Source organism: Balaenoptera borealis (assembly GCF_965194805.1).
Source record: "Balaenoptera borealis genome assembly, chromosome: 5".
Taxonomy (NCBI): Eukaryota; Metazoa; Chordata; class Mammalia; order Artiodactyla; family Balaenopteridae; genus Balaenoptera; species Balaenoptera borealis.
Genome location: NC_138862.1, coordinates 104,949,575 through 104,967,185, shown reverse-complemented (window position 1 = coordinate 104,967,185; position 17,611 = coordinate 104,949,575). Strand labels below are relative to the sequence as shown.

Sequence of the window (17,611 nt, the reverse complement as noted above, 5' to 3'; positions counted from 1 at the left end):
ATGTATCCATTCTCCCCCAGACTCCCTCCCGTCCAGGCTCCCGCATAACACTGAGCAGAGTGCCCTGTGCTATACTAATTATACTTTAGATGTGATTATTTTTATACCGTTTTAAAGACTACTTTCCCAACGGAAAGTATTATCTTTAATGAGACTACAGGAAGCAAATTCTACTTGCTTAGGAGGAAACTAAGAACCTATTACTTAATAAAGTTTTTATACTTTAATACATATTGCTAATTAAAATCAGTATATTTTTAAAGCACGGAAATATTACAACCTAAAACCACTGGGAGTAGGTATTTTGATATAAATTCTATAACTCAAATTATAACTCATAAATTAGTACACTTTATTATAGCTCTAATGCTTATTTTTTTCCAATTCTGTTAAACCCTAATTTTGAATCTGAAAGTATAATTTTGAGTCACTGCTTTATCTACTATATTTCAGTGCTCCATCCACCTCTAAGTCATTATAACTGTATTGACAGTGAGTCAGCCTATGAAAGGAGATTCAGTTCTCTGTTATAGATACAGTGCAGAAAATGGGCTAAACATCATGGCCTTATTCTGTGTTCTGGAAAACTGGTTCCATTATGAATATCCACACCCCTCCCCTCAGGCCATTCTACCTTAAACATATTGGGTGCTTCATGAACATTTGCTGCTACAAAACCCAGAATGTTGAACCCAAGGTCAATTTTTATCCAAAAAATTGCTCTGGAATGAGTTACCCTACGAGATCCATCTTACTGACGGAGCTTTAGGCCAAGGAGAAACCTTCAGTCGCCCTACACTTGACCCAAAGACCTGAAACGGCTCCCCAGTGTATCCAGAGCAGGTGCTTCTCCAACTCTAACGTCCCAATCACCTGGGAATGTTGACCAGTGCAGGCTCTGAGTCTGCAGGTCTGGGTGGGGCTGAGACTTTGCATTTTAACGAACTCCCTGCTAATGTCAGCCAGCCACTGCTGGTCTCCATGTCCCCTGGTCCCAAGACCACATGTTGAGCAGCAAGGTGTAGAGAATAGATGGCCTAGGTTCCCCACCAGGCAACCCTCTCCAAGGCCAGGCCTGCCTGTCTGCGCCATCCCCACCTCTGGAGCGCTATTTTCCTATCTGTTATCTTCACGACACTGTTTACATGTATAAACACCCATACTCCATGGATCTGAGGACTTGGCATGCACCCAGGCACTGACCTGATGACCTCTGTGGGCGAGCACCAAATCAGACCCGCTGTGGGTGACGCTTAAACCAACAGGGACGGGACCCACCCGGACGTCATGTCAAGTCTGAACACAAAGTATTCAACATTTAGTATTCACTTTCTTTGACTTACCTTGATGAAGGACTCATTATTGGTTGCTATGTACACTCGAAAAGACAAGGATGGGTTATGGTCGATGGCTTTGTACAGGATCACGGCCCCGTGGTGGAATACTGTTTCTTCGCTTTGAATAACAGGTCCCACAGGAGAAAGAGAGCTCACGTGCCATTTGACATGGGTTGCAGAATGGTCCACAGTATATTCTAACAAGGCCCCAGTACTTTTAACATGTAAGACTTTGAACATCATGTTGGCATCGCAGTCTGTTAACACATGAAGGTGAATCAGTATTCCAGGTACTGTATGGGTTGCACACGTACTCTCACACATATGCACACGCACACACTAACTAAACTTTTAGCAAACGAGTACTTACGACCCAAGCAGAGGGAATGTGGAAAATGAATGGAGGTAAGACAGGTTGGGTCACATTTAACATCAAACAAGGGTCCACCGACAACCCAGGGCTTCACAACCAGGTCCGCGTATTTGCTCCAGGACAGGACGCAATACTTGATGTCAACTTTTCTGTTAACCTCAAATATCAGACCAGTCTCCGTGCACTGGTAAGTTCCCTCTGTGTCCACCTTCAGTCTGCATTGGATAGATAAGAACACCTGTTTAGTCCTGATGTTTGCTTAGGAGACTTCTGAAAATTATTATTTTTTTTAATTCATTTTTTTGTTTTTAATTTCACTCAAAAGCACTAAGGGAACTCTATAACATTTTGAAGCAGCACCATTATCAAAGAAAACAATCCAAGTAATTACATAAAATGTGTAAAGTTAGTTATGCTTTTTGTATTTCCCCTACTTGGGGTTATAATTATGTAGAAAGTTAAATTACTGACGATATGTATTCTGTATTCACAATTACTTACAAAAACTGTCCCCGGGAAAGGAGCCTGGGGGTCACTAGTTCATTGTGTTTCTGGAGAAAAAGCACATATATAACCTATAAGTAAATGCTATTTTCTTAAATAAAGCAAATTAAAGAATCATCCTTCGTAATTAAAAGATACTTACATTTTCAGCATTACAGTGTTCACAGTGAGATTGGATTTCATTAAATTCTAAATGATAGAGAAAAAGTTTTACTTATAGGAATGTGATTGGCATTTTCAGACAAAAATTGTTTTAATAAATATATAAGATATGACCAGATTACAAAATTCAAAGGTACAGGTCCCTCAGCAATCATGAGAATATTTTGGAAAACATCAGTTCATACCTGAATTAAAATGATCTGTGGGCAATTCTTTACCCTCCCATTCTTCAACTGTAAAAGATATGGTCACACATGTATTGGCGTAAGTCAGCCACAGGGTAAATCACTCAAACCCCCATCTCCAGCTTCACAACCAACAGGAACTTTAAACATACATTAAACACCTCCGTGAGTGGATTCAGTGCCACATGACGCATCATGCTTGTGAGTCCCGCTGTAGGTCTAAGGCATGAAAACGAGCTTGGAAGCGACTCTTAAGTTTCCATGCACCCCATTTTGGCACATTAAGTCTTTAGCTGATCTTTTGGCACAGAAGCAACAGCTCTCTCAGAATCCTCCTCTCACACCACAGGCACAGGCAGAACGGGATGAATTAGAGAAAACAAGAGGGCAAGGGCACTGCCTCGTTCTTACCCTGATTAGACGCTTCCTCGGTGGAAGACTCTCTTAGCTCCCCATCTGCGGAGACAAGAAGGGACCGAGGCACAGGTGGTCATGAACGAGTTCTTCACTAGTTACTCCTCACCTAGGCCAGCGTCTCAGCTGGACAGCCGCAGCCCCCAGTGAAGAGCCCTTCACGGTGGCCAGGAGTCGGGAACTAAGCTGGAGTCATTATCCCCAAGGTGGAGCTTGACTGGCATCAGCCCTTCAGGTTAGTACAGAGTTAGAGATAAGCTTGGAAGTAAGAGAGGAGTTGACATCTGATTTTAGGCATATTTAAACTGGAACTATCTTGTGAGCGTCTCTGATTTAGCATGTACACTCCTTCCATTGGCCCCCCACTACTTCAGCTTCTATCAGCCTCCCCACACTTACTGCCCTCCTGTCACTCCGAGCCACTCTCTACACCAAAGCACGCTCCTGCCTCGGGGCCTTTGCACTTACTGTCTCCTAGAACAAATATTCACGCTGCTCACTCCCTTACATCCTTGCAGTCTCTGTTCAAATGTCGCCTTATCGGAGAGGCTTTCCTGATGCCCCCCGCCCCGACCAAAGCAGGGCCTGCCTGACACCTCTCTTCCCCCTCCATTTTCTTCAGGGCACTGCCTGCCACCTTGCACACTATACAGTTCAGTGTTTCTGCTTCCTCTCTCTCTCCCCACTAGAATGTAAGCCTCATGAGGACTGTAACACCAGGGCCTGGTAAGTGCTCACTTTCTGAATGACTAGAATTCCAGAATACAAAAATGTATTACGAAAGGGAACAGTGGTGAATTTTCCTATTATCTACACCGGCCACTAGTTGCATGAGCTTGGGCACTCTAGTTATGTACTAAACCTCTCTGTCCATTACTTCCCTCATCTGTAAAATGAGGATTAACATAATACCACCCCCAGAAAGACAGAAAATAAAATTACAGGTAGGTATTGCACCTGGCACTCAGCAAGCACTCAGTGAGTGCTAGCTAACTGTTATTAACTATTATTTTGCTAGGGCAATGGGTGGAACTCATTAAAAAATTAAAGAATTCTAAAGTAGACAATAACCCTTCACTTGGGGTAAGACCTAATATGTTGAATGCTTGGTTTTATATTTTAAAGATTCTGAACAACCTTTGGGAGGGTGAGCCCATGGGTAGGACAGGCATCTTCACCACATGTGGAAGGTCCTAGGCCACCACCAATGCCCAGAAGGTGCGGACTCTCCCCAGGATGCTGTTCCAGCCCTGGCCACACAAGCTGCTGGCTATCAGGGCATCCATTATACAGGAACCAGGAGTTGCAAGAGAGAACCAGCTTTAAAAAACAGCATTAAGATGAAATAGAAACTAGAGACTAAAAGTATCCAGAATTCTGGACTCAGAATACTATAGATCCAAAGGTTCTTAAATACTGACCCAAGTCCTGCACCACAAAATTCTTCAATCATATTTCCACAGCCACTATCCTAAAAAGCATCATAAAATTCTAAATTATTTAATGGCTATCGTCTATACCCGGGGTCCCCAACCCCTGGATCCTGTTAGGAACCAGGCCGCACAGCAGGAGGTGAGTGGTGGGCGAGCGAGCAAAGCTTCATCTGGGGCTCCCCATCACCGTCCCCATCACTTGCATTACCGCCTGAACCATATCCACACCCCCCTGACCCGGGTCCATGGGAAAATCGTCTTCCATGAAACTGGCCCCTGGTGCCAAAAAGGTTGGGGACTGCTGATCTACACTGCATTTCATCCACATCCCATGTTTTTGTTTCTACCTATCTGCCTTGGGAGCAGAGAAAAGAAAAGAGGTTAGGGAATCCTAACCACCCAGCAAACTGAGTCTTCCACCAGGTCTTCCCAGCCAAAGCAGAGAAATTGATGCAATTCTCTCCAACACATAAACCACAGCTTCTCTTTAATCCACACGACACAGGTGACCTCAGAGTTCATGCCTATGAGTAGAAGGCATATCCGATCATGAGGATGATGGGTGGGCCTGCATCACCAGCCAGTCCACAGAAAGGTTAAGCATCCCAGGGCGGCCCGCCTGGTCCTTCCACCTGGCCTGAGAATGGAGGTGAACGGCGGGGGGCGGGGGGGGGGTGTCTCTTCGATTTCTCCCCCCAGCGTGGAGGATAAAAGGTCTTTTAACAAAGAGAATAACCTTGGGGGAAGGCAGGGCCCCGTGGATAGCCTCGGGGCTCCAGAGACAAGCATCCTCAGCCCACCCACTTGCACTGCCAAAGACATCCAGGAGTCTAATTTGGCCAAGGGCCAGGTCCAGCAGCTCCCTGACCCACGCATGCCCTGTCTGACCGCACTGACCGTGCCCTCCCACCCAAATATGAGCCTATCTTGAGCCTCTCTGACTCAAATGTCTTCCACCTGGTTGCCACCCTAGTGAGGCCCTGGTCCAGGCCTGGCTTCCAGGACCCTGAGGGCCCTGCCTCTGGACTCTGTGTCCCTATGGCCATTTACTCAATTATTAACCAGGGACAACAAAGACCAGATCCCAATACACAGCTTTCTGACTTCATTTCTATCCTAATCCAATCTATTGGAGGCTAGACTTCTGACTGCATTTTGCAGGATGAAATAGTCCTTATAATGTATAAAGGGGATTGGGAGTAGGAGGGCTGATACACATTCTTTCCTTATGGGTATCAGAATGTGACATCTACTCCACGAGTGTGATACAGAAATAATTACAGGTTCTTATCAATACATAACATGATTGCAAGGAGCTTATAATTACCTTCACGGCTTCCCCACTGGGAAACCGCAGAGAGAATTAGATTAAAGACAGAAGGACTTCTGAGTGAAGAGACTTCATTAATTTTAAAATATTACAAAGGAGCCCTCTGACTGCCTTGCTATAGTATTTGTGTTCATAAGCAGATTATATTCGAAGAACTGGGGGAAAAAAATCCTGCAGTAAAATAAAATCAGTTAGAATATAAGCTTAGTCATGCAACATTTTTTTCCTAAGTCTTTCACAAAACTTTAGATCAAAACCAAATTTTATATTTAGAATCTACGTCTTTACAGCGGTTTCATACTCAAGTTGTTCACAAACAGCCAGAAGAGCAAGCCAGAAACTTTAAACCACAAATCTACAACATTTTCAGCAGCAAACAGTTTACTCTGCGATAAACTGTGAGCGGTGACCACCTCGGAAGGAAGCCAAGGCCGCTGCGGCGACACTGCAGATTTCAGTCAGTCCCTCAATCTCTTCTCCTTTGGGAACCGTGAGGGCAGAACCACACATGCAGAGTCTTGGCATCAATGCAGACCAGGAACACATCCTTTGTATTCCAAGTCCACTGAGCTCAAATTTTCAAAATGCTTATTCGTTTCCCAATGTTGAACCCGATTTTACACAGGAAAAGATCATGAACAAGCAACTTGCAACTTAAAAATCTCAAAGCCTATCCGTCTTTTTTCCTTTCAACAACAAAAAAGAAAGTCAGAGGAAGGAAGGATATACTCACTTGTTTTTTCTGGTTTTGGCTCCTCATTATCTACAAAAAAAAAAAAAAAAAGGTCTAAATCAGATTCATACAACTAAGAAAAAACACAGGCTAATGGGAGAATAGGTAAAATGTTTGCCTCTCACCAATAGCAACCATTTCCTGTCTTTCTTCTTCAGCTCATCCTGTTTTGCCACTTTGCTTGCCAACTAGAAATTATTTACTATGTAAGTACTTTTTCAGTACTCCACAAAAAAGACACTAGTAATTATTATGTCCTCAAGCAATGTAAGTGATCTGGGCATTACTTTAAAATAAAAATAAAGGTGTCTATGTTTAACTAGAATTCTGTAATTAAAGAAACACATACACAGATAACTCACCAGATTCACTTTCCAAACTGCTCTCGGAACTGCTGTCGTCACCTAAAAAAAAGCATATGCCAGGAGAAGCACACAATGAATAAAAGTAGGAACTATTTTTTTTAATTATACATATAATAAAACAGATCCGAACTCAACTAATTTCTTTTAATCCATTCTCACTAAGTCCAAAACTAGCCTGGTTTACATAAAAGAAGGCTTATCTTTCTTTGGAGCTGGATAAAACATACTTTAATTGCTTAAGTATGAGCTCAAATCACACTTTGGCTGCAATAATCACTTTATTTGGGTGTCACCCAAGTCCCACCCAGCCTGACCTGCCCTTGCTGCTCCCGTCTTGGACCCGCACTTGTATATCTAGAAGGCTCCATGCAAAAGTTCAATGATACAACAGTGCAGAATACTGTAGTGTAAATGCCATTTCCCTGAAGCATAGGACAAACAGTCTATATTGTTCAACTACTTCTGGAAAGAGCGGTCCCCAAGAATGCTCCCTCCCCTTTCTCACGCCCAACTCAGCGCCTCCATCCACGGCAATCAGGCTTCTGTTCCCACAACTAGTTTGGAATCCTTTCCCTGATGTCCCCAAAGGCCCACTAACCCCCAGACCCATGACTCCCACGGGTAGACCCAGGGTTCCCACAGCTAGAGACCCCTACCACCCAATCCTGCCCGCACAGCTCTCCCGTCTGTCCTGGTTCTCCGCCTACCTCTCCATGTGTCCTCCATTTGCGTTCTGCTCCTCTCCACACTCCACCCCCACTCCCCACTTCCAGCCTTCTTTCCACCTCAAGAGCCCTGAGAGGGCTTGCCACCTACTCCCAAATCCGGATCTGACCTCCACCTCCAGGCGCACCCTGGACCTCCCCTGGCTGGCCAGATGAGCGCCAGGCAGAATCTGTTCAGCCAAGTTCACCCCCTCCACTCCCTCCCCTCAGCTGCGCGTCCTGCTTCACCCTCCACGCAGGCTCAGGGTCCCCTGAGTAAATACACAGAAAGCTATTAATATTATTCTCAGATCTTCCCTCCCTGCACGCAACTACTGACAACCAAAACCAAGGACGGACAATCGTTACACGGAGAAATGGAAAGATTTGAGAATAAAGATGAGAACGATAATACAGCAGCTAAGAGCAGCTTTTTAGAGTGTTCACTATGTGCCAGGCACTGTGCATATACTGACTCATTTACGTGTATTCACTCATTTACATTTATTTACTCACTTTGCATATATATATATACATTTACATATATTTACGTAAGGGCTTTACATATACTTACACATTAACTCTCACTTCCAAATGAGGTAAGCTGAGGTCAGTTAACTGACTTATGCAACACCGTGAGCACCAGGGCACTACCCCTCATCCCCGGCCCAGGAAGTCTGGAGCTAAGATTTCAGCTTGGGCAGTCTGGCCTGAACTTGCCCTCTTAACCATGTTGTTACACTTGCAAACATGCTTCTTGTTACTTCAGCAGTTCAACACCCAGGAGCTGGTGACTGATTGGATGGCGGGGGGTGGGGGGGGGGAGTAGGAGGCAGACTCCTGCATGAGAGCATGCCTGAGGGGAGGGTGAGGCGTTGAAACAGGTGCTGGGAGATCAAAGCGATACGACATGGCCTTGGTCTTCCAGGGCTGGAAGAACAGAGCAGTGGTTCTCAACCTTGGCTGCACGCTGATATCACCTAGGGAGCTTTCTAAACACACCCATGCCTGGGACTCCGGGCTGGGGCCTGAACAGCAGTATTTTTTTTAAAGGTCCCCAGATAACTGCAGTGTGCAGCCAGGGGTGAGAACCACTGGCCTAGAATCAACCCGTTTTAATCACTTCCTCGTTCCCCAAGCTGTACCCCAGGATGATTACCACTCCTTCCTCCAAGCCCTTACAGATGCCATCCCATTGCCTGGAAATCCCTTCCCCGGACCCCACTTCCAGAGCTCCTAGGTATCCATTAAGAGCCAGCCCAATGTCACTTCTGCTGACAGTCTCCTTCTGCCCCACCAAGTTAGGTGAGCCGTGCCTCTTTCCTGATCCATCCTGCCACATTTACCCCGTTGCCAAGCAGTGCCTGCTTGCTTAGCTGTTGGTCTGTGAGCCCCGGAGGACTGAGGCTGTGTCTCAGCACCTTGATTCCCCAGCACCCATCCCTATACAGATGCTCAATGAATGAATGAATGTGTGAACGAACGAATGCTTTGCCCAGCTTTAAAGAGCCAAGCAGCCCCTACCATGGCCCCTCTTTATTCTGTCGGTTCCCTCTGGCAGTCTGGGACCTCTGCAGGGCTGTAATTCTGCCTGGACCAGTCCCAGGTGAGGCCCACCTTCTGCCCCAGGTCCCTGGGAGAGGGAGTCTGGGGCCAGCCCTTCGTTCACCTTTCCTCTGGTTCTGGACCTAGGACTCCTGATTCTATTTCTGCCTCCCTGCCCTGTGAGCCTGCTCAAGGCCCCAGGACCATTTTTCTGCCTCACGGCACAAATTTGAGAACTAAATAAGATGTCTGCGAAGAGGGACCAGCCCAGGGCCTCGCACACAGTAGGCACTTAATAAGTGTTACTAATAGGTCACGTTCACTCTTAAACTCCAGTGACAGGCCAGTCCAAGCCTGCTACTACAAGCACTAAACCCTTCCCATATTTGTGCAGGTGAAAGCCCTGGCAGCAGGCCCCCTGTTCAGGGAAGCTGGTGCGCAAACAACCCCCAACTCTGAGCTTCTCTTCTCCCAGTTTCTCATTCTGATGGGTGCCACCTTCACCACGCCCAGCTGTCCTTCAGAACGCCAGCCTAGATGCGGACAAAATCCATATACTCCTTCCTTTGATCCACTGCATTCAACTAAAAAAAGCTAAGCCTTTAAAAATAAACTTTACTTTAAAAAAAAAATAAAAGGAGAGAAAGGTGAGAAAGGGAACAGAGGGAATGTGAAAGCAGGCAAACTGAAAGAGCAGGTCCCATGCCTTATCTGGTCCGGAGGCCGGTGCACTTTCTCCCCTCTGAGGGTTGGACACTTCGGGGCAGACAGCCGGGGAATGCAGGCCACAGCCCCTTCCACATACTCTCAGCCTAGATAGAAACAGCGGCTGCACAGCCCGCTCCCTCTCCACCCCCAAGGCCAAGTCGGGGGTCACTCCCGTCTCCCCTCTGGGGCTCGCTGCCCTGCCCTGCACCCCGTATCAGCTCTGCTCTCAGTTTACAAAAATCACCCTCTGCTTCTTGACAAGGCCAGCCTCCCTTCATCCAGCTGAGAAGGCTCCACCCCACTCTGGCCTGAGGTGTCTGTCCCTTCACTCACCTGACAACCTGTGGTACCCACTGGCTGGACTATACTCTGCGTGTACACACTTTTAACTCTCATCTTTTGATTCGGACACTATCACCAGCAGCGGACTTTCTCCTCCTTTCTCAGACAGCTGGGGGAGAGGTGTCCTTGCACAATCCCATTTTAATCTCCATTTTGGTTATATCTTACAAATCCATAGTTCACCTTTTTTATTTAACGTTAAAACCAAAGGGTACTTCGCATAACTTTAGGTACTGTTCCCCTTTCGTCACTAGGAACATGGAAACCTCATAAAAATAGCCGATGTAATCATCAAACCTGTACAATATTACCTTGAGGAAAAAGAGAAAAATATACTTAATTTTCCAGATATAACAATAAAAACTCTACCATCTGGCAACAAGATTGCCAGCTGGCTCTGTTCTCAGAAATGACAAGGGTAAGGAAACAAATCAGAGGGACAACTTTTGCTACTTGTCTGTCCTGAAGTATATTCTATTCCACATAAACCTAATCACAGGAATAAATCAAGTGTGCAAAAACCACAGTCCCAGCAAACTGTTCGGGAAGCAGGGCCCTGGGCACAGACATGACTGAGCATAAGTTTTTCAAGAAAACACGTGGATTTTTTTCTGGACAACAAGCTTTGGATATTTTTCTTCTGATATAACCTTTTTTATTTTTCTATAACGACCTTATTGAGATCTAATTTGCATACTATACAGTTCACTCAAAGTGTACAATTCAATGGCTTTTCGCATATTCACAGAGTTATACATCTATCATGACAATCAATTTTACATTTTCATAACCCAAAAAAAACCCTGTAACTTTTAACTATTTCCAACCTCCCCATTCCTCCCAGACCTAGACAACCAATACTCTATTTTCTGCCTGAATAGATGTGCCTATTCTAGACATTTCATATAAATGGAATTACATAATACACAGGCTTTTGTACCTGGCTTTTCTCACTGAGCATGTTTCCAAGGTTCAACCATGTTGTAGTACGTATCAGCACTTTATTCTTTTTTATGGCTGAATAATATTCCATTATATGGTGTTGTGTATTGAATTGTGTTCCCCCTCAAAAGAAAATTCATGTTTGAAGTCCTTAGAATATGACCTTATTTGGAGATAGAGTCTTTATAGAGGTATTTATCTCAGGTAAAATGAGGTCATTAGGGTAGGCCCTAATCCAGGATGACTGGTGTCCTTACAAAAAAGGGAAATTCAGACACAGAGACACATCATAGGAAGAACATCATATGACCATGATGATGGCTATCTACAAACCAACAAAAGAGATCTGGAACAGATCTTCCCTCCGAGTCCTCAGAAGGAACCAACCCTGCCAACACCTTGATCTCAAGACTTCTAGCCCCCAGAACTGTGAGACAATACATTTCTGCTGGTTAAGCCCCCCAGTCTGTGGCACTTCGTTACAGCAGTCCTAGCAAAGTAATACAAACGGGTATACCACATTTTGTTTATGCATTTAAAACTTGATGGACTTTTGGGTTGTTTCCAACTGTTGACTATCATGAATAACTCTGTGAACATTCACGCACAAGTTTCTCTTGGGTATACACAGAGGAGAGAAATTGCTGGATCAAATGGTAATTTGTTTAGCTATTTGAGAATGACCTGTTTTCCCAGATGGCTGTGACAATTTACATTCCCATCAGCGGTATATGAGGGTTTTAATTTCTCCGCGTCCTTGACAACACTTGCTATTATCTTTTTCATTATAGCCATCCTAGTGGGTGTGAAGTGGTATCTTGCTGTGGTTTTGATTTGTAACTTCCTGAAATGATATTGAGCATCTTTTATGTGCTTATTGGCCATTTGTACATCTTCTCCGGAGAACAGATTTTTTTAATCCAAAGGGCCTCTGTAATCTAGCCCCCGCCTGCCTCTGCAGACACACTATGGCCCTGCCACCTTTCCCCTCTCTCTCTGATTCCAGTCATCTGACCTTCTCCAGCCTCTGCAAACAAGCACTGTGCACTTTCCCACATCAGGGCCTTTACACCTGCAAGTCTTTTGAACTAAGACAATTCTTTTCCCCACCTTTGCCCTGTTACCTCAATTCATGCTTCAGAGTTCAAGTCGACCATCACCTTCTCAGGGAAGCCTCCCAGGACTACCCTAGCCAAGTATCCACCACCTGGCTGGGCTCACAGAGGACCCTCTACTAGGTTAGTGGAGCCAATCTAGAAAATGGCCTGACTGCCCCCATCAGATAAATTCTCAGTTTCACTAAGTACATCTTTATCACCAAACCTTAAAGTCACTGATTTCACTAGGCTAGGTAATCATGAAAGTTTAAAATTCATTCAACTCTTTCAAGTAGAAAGATGAAAGTCCCTACCTTTCATTCAGATTGTTTGAAGTAAAACAGAAAAATAAATTGTAATTTATCTTGCTATGAATTGGTTATTTTGTAAAAATTTCATTTGGGCATTTACCAATATTAATCATATCCCTTACCTGATTTAGAGTCCTTTGAAGTATCTAGGTTGCGACTGGGGCAATCTAAATTTTGAGAAAGAAACAAAGTTTAATAGTATACATACAAGGATAAAATAGAAGATTATGCCCATTTTTGTAAAAGCTGCTAAACCAAAAATAACAGAAGCACCCTATTCCATAAACTGAATCACCTCTTTAGAGCCAAAGCAGCCTTGCATGTCAAATGAATGCCCAGTTACCAATGGTAAACAATGCCATATTCTCAAAGGAAAAAAGATTTAGCCCAAGAAACCATAAGCCTTTTCCAAGAGAGGGCAAACAGAAAGCCAACAAACTTTATGATTACATTCGGTTGGATCCCTGGCAGTCTCTCAATTTTGTGCCAAAGGGCATTGTTTCTTTGTTTGATTAACTCAGCAGCTCCCTAAAAACATCCCTGGCAATTAAGTAACTTGACACCAGAAAGGAAAAAAAAAGCACCTGGTTTTAGATTTTGTAACTGAAGGGCAGACAGTGGTGTTACTATACCAAAGAATCAGTGTCCTTCCCCAGTTAACAGTCAATTCAGGCAAACAACTGTCAACAATTTAGTGAAATGACACAAATAGGTTAGAGGTGAGGATGTAAAGTTGGCCAGATAAGTTGTGACCAGACTAGGGAGGACCTGGAATGCAGTTAGGAAGAACTGGCCTTGGGGGATGGTTCTCCTACAGGGAATGACATGGAGACGCGGAATAACATGGAGACGCAGAATTACACGACAGCTTCAAGCTGGAATGGGCCTTGGTGTTCCTCAAGATGTTGGTGGACACTGGGGGGTACTGACGTTCAGGATGCATTAGACTGTAGAGAGCCTGACACGGAGGCCACTGCAGAGATCCAGGTATGAAGTGATGAGAGCCTAGGCCAGTGTGGGTGCATGGGAATGGAGATATTATAGTATAGGAGAAGAAGGGGTAACTGCTGCAGAAGTTACCAACAATGTTAAACAGAGCAAGAGCATTTCTGTGTAGGGAAGGATTGCCCCTTAGCTACCATGTCCCTAGTCTGTATTTATGCCATGCTCAATTAGACTGCTCATGAAACACACAACTCTTCCATTTCGTTTGTCTGGAACATTCACCCACGCCAGGCTGGTGAACAACAGGGGCTTAATTACCAGTTGACTAATTCCCCTGGGCGTGGGCAGAGACTACTGTCCCTTCAATTTAATGAACATTGACTTAGTGTCCACCGTGTGATGGGCACTCTGCAGCATTAGGAGAAAATCCATGTTCCAGCAAACAGCCTGTGTGCGGACAAGCAGTGGCCGTGCATAGACAAATGAAGAAATCAGGACAATACGAAACGAAGGAAGGCCAGTATTCTGCTGGTCCAAGAGAGAAATTGAGACCACTCACTGCAGGTGAGGGATTCAGCACGAGTCCTTGAATTCAGTAGCGCTGAAACAAGCCTGAGAGGTTAAGTGTGCAGGAAGGGAGAGGCATCTTAAGCAGACAGAAACAGGCAAAAGCCAATAGAGGGACGGGTGAGGTTGAGGTCAGCACCAGGAAGCAGAAAAGCTGGCCAGATCCAACCCTACACTTGACAGATTCATGACAGCCCCATACACTACACATTCCAGCCAAATGTTACAGAAACTGTTATTAGATTTTAATCAGGATACTTTTATTAGGCAGGTTATTATTCTGTGCTGGAAAAATGAAACACAGGAGGGATATGTAACTTGCAAAAGTAAGACAGTGGCCCAGCAATGAGCTGAGGAGTTTCTAAGCCACTCCGCAGTCCAGTGACACAGGTAAACAACTAAAGTGGCCTTGGAACCACCCTCCAGAAGGACTCGGAGCCATGCAGCACACGATAAAGAGAAGGAGGCAAAGCAAGAAATACATCCCCACACACTGTTTACAGCCTTTAATAACAAGCAGCACAGGCCAAAAAGAGGACTCAACCCTCAGCAACCCCCAAACCTAGACCAAGACCTTCCTTTAATAAAGGAGTATTGGGCTTCCCTGGTGGCGCAGTGGTTAAGAATCCTCCTGCCAAATGCAGGGGACACGGGTTCGAGCCCTGGTCCGGGAAGATCCCACATGCCACGGAGCAACTAAACCCATGCGCCACAACTACTGAGCCTGTGCTCTAGAGCCTGCGAGCCACAACTACTGAGCCCACGTGCCACAACTACTGAAGCCCGCACACCTACAGCCTGAGCTCTGCAACAAGAGAAGCCACTGCAATGATAAGCCAGTGCACCGCAATGAAGAGTAGCCCCCGCTAGCCGCAACTAGAGAAAGCTGCACGCAACAAAGACCCAATGCAGCCAAAAATAAATAAATAAATAAATTTATTTTTTTTTTAATAAATAAATAAAAGTGTTTATTTTACCCACTTTCAGGGATAGAATTGTGTGCTGTTATTTTCATTAAGTATCTAAAATTGACGACAACACTCAAGTATTTAAGAAAATATCCAGTCATTGTGTATGGAACATTTATAGAATTCATTTGACAATACTTCCCTAATCTTACTTTATTGAATTTAAAATAAGGTTAAAAAGAACGTTAGAGTCAGAGTTTAAAAGGAGAGAGATGTAAGAGCATTTATTTTCTATTCTTAAGTTATAAAAACTACAAAGGCCCAAATTCTTTACATTTCTTTTTTTTTTTGGAATATCTGTTGAAAAACAATCTTAAAGAAAATTCTGAAAAATTGTCATTATCGCATCATCCTAACCTATTGATTATTTTAACACATTTCTATAAGTTGGTGAATGCATGAATGTAAACTGCAGCCAAAAAAGAAAATTAATTTAAAAAATCATTTTCTAAAAATGCAAATTTCCACAGTATAGGTTAAGTTTTCGGTAACTCAGCATTGACGTAAGAGTTCCATACCTTTTTCTTCCGAAGAGGCACTGCGATCATCACTAGAACAAGAAAAGAAAAACAGTTTTATAAACGGATACTAATTTTATACAAAGTAATTATGGAAGTCTTCAAAATGATCATACTATGTTTCTCCAGAAACAGATGAAAGAACTCTCTCCCTCCTCAAGGCTCTTCCTGCCCCTCTCACTCCCCACCTACGATGGCCTGACTCCGAACCACGGGATAGATGGGGCTTATGGAGCGCGCGCTTGAAGCCCAGCTGGTCCGCTCACACCCCGGCGCCGCCGGCACCGCTGCACTGGGTCGCTTCGCGGCATCCCCGTGCCCGCCACGCCCCTTGCTCCGCCGCGTTTCCAGCGATCCATCCTCCTCGCCCAGCCCAGCCGCGCTGGCCCCCAGCCGCTCCTCCTGGTTCCCAGAGCTGCTCCCTGAGTCGCCCTCCCTCGCCCAGGTCTTCTCACCTGATTCTCTGGCCTCCTCCCTCAGATACAGCACGCCTGAGAATGAAGGGCTCGGACAGCTCCCATTCAATTAACCGGTCCTTCCCCCGCCTGACCTGACGTCCCATCCTCACCACCGCCTGGACTCCCTCTGCCCGCCTGGACTCCCTCTGCCCGGCTAGTGCCGGTCTCACGGGGGAACTCACGGCCTCCGCTTCCCACTCCCCACCCTCTCCTAGAATCAAAGCCACCTGCCTTCTGCTCTCCCACGTTACCCAAACCACCCAAGCTAGAGCCACCGAGGACTCCTGTCCGACAGACCCAACGGGCCCTCTCCGTCCTTAGTGCCCGCTCTCTCTTTAGATGAAGCACGTGACAGGCTCCCCCCCCCCCGGCCCCCCCACGTGGCTTCCAGTCCCTCTCAGCCGGTCTGCTCCCCCCTCCCCCCTCCCCCCTCCCCTGCCTCAGTGGCCTCTCCACTCTCCATGTGCTCCATCTCCTGGCTCCAGGCCCCAGCCTCCTGGGGATTAGATCGCTGTGCCCCAGGATCACATCAGTGCACCCTCCTCACACTGCCTCATGCTCGCCTTCATGCCAAGGTTTCAGATCCTAAATCTTTGCCCCCTTCCAGGCCACTTCCCAGAGTTCCAGGTGCCCAGGGCCCAAGGGTCAATTCAGCGCTTTCCATTGACTTCGGTCAGCACTTAACTAATCACTGTCTTCCCCTCTCCACGAAAACCTGCTCCTCCTGACCTCACCAGGTCACCTAACTGGGACCTCCAAGCCATCACTAGCTCCTGCTCCCTTTTTCTCAGCGAGCAGCACCATCCGTGTCCTCCTAACCTCCTCCAGCACATCTCTCAAATCTGTTCCCTCCTCAGTGCAAACTGTCTCCGCCTCCATTCAAGCGCTCTCCCCACCCAGCTGGTTGATTATATTCTCTCATAATTACTGTCTCATTCTCTTGGTTCGTCCCTCATGTGACCGTCAGCATGACCTAATCATGTCTTTGCCTAGACTCTTCTGTGGCTTCTCACCACTTCCTAGCCAAAGCCTGAGTTCCCTGGCATGGCACACAAGGACCCCCACCCTGCTTCCTCGTCTCCCACCCCCTGCGTGCTCCCTCAGAGGGAAAGCTCTTCAGTGTCCCAAGCATACCCTGCATAACACACACACACACACACACACACACACACACACACCACTCTCTGCACCCTCCCCCAAAAAGGGTCACCGCCTGTGGCCTTGCAGGTCAGGTACCCCAACTATGTGTGCTCCATGGACATGTACTACAATGTTGGGGTATCCCCTCGAGTTGTGTGTGCACGTACGTGACAGCCCTGCCCTCCCCCTTGATGCCCAAACTGCTCCTCATCCCTTAAGGACAGCATTTCTCAAGGTGTGGACTGAGGACATTAGAACTCTACAGGGTGCCTTCTAAAAACCATTTTTTCTCGGCCCACCGAATCAGAATCTTTGATGAATAAATGAAAAAGCAGGCAGAAAACAACAATGATGTTATTTGCACTTATGGGGGTGTAAAATCTTTCTGCATTTTCTCACTGAATCATCCCAATAAGCCTATGAAGGCCATTTTACAAATGCAGGGACTGAGGCTCAGAGAGGTTCATTAACTTCCTTGAGGTCACACAGCTAACAAACAGAAAAGAAGCACTTGACCCTAGGCCATTATG

At 45.7% G+C, this 17,611-nt stretch overlaps 1 protein-coding gene across 2 annotated transcripts in view; it reads right to left on the bottom strand.

Annotated features, from left to right (window-relative positions):
• Positions 1-17,611, bottom strand: part of LOC309629696 (NACHT, LRR and PYD domains-containing protein 1b allele 3-like) — a 36,828-nt gene that overhangs the window by 11,640 nt on the left and 7,577 nt on the right. Inside the window, exons 2-11 of one of the 2 annotated variants that reach the window (XM_082394094.1) lie at positions 15,484-15,515; positions 12,608-12,652; positions 6,834-6,875; positions 6,472-6,501; positions 2,973-3,017; positions 2,562-2,609; positions 2,357-2,403; positions 2,212-2,261; positions 1,708-1,925; positions 1,344-1,594 (exon numbers count right to left, since the gene is read on the bottom strand). In XM_082394094.1, coding sequence (XP_082250220.1) covers positions 1,344-1,594; positions 1,708-1,925; positions 2,212-2,261; positions 2,357-2,403; positions 2,562-2,609; positions 2,973-3,017; positions 6,472-6,501; positions 6,834-6,875; positions 12,608-12,652; positions 15,484-15,515 — 808 coding nt within the window. The remainder of the gene's footprint in view (positions 1-1,343; positions 1,595-1,707; positions 1,926-2,211; positions 2,262-2,356; positions 2,404-2,561; positions 2,610-2,972; positions 3,018-6,471; positions 6,502-6,833; positions 6,876-12,607; positions 12,653-15,483; positions 15,516-17,611) is intronic. The other variant, XM_082394095.1, reaches the window with a different exon arrangement.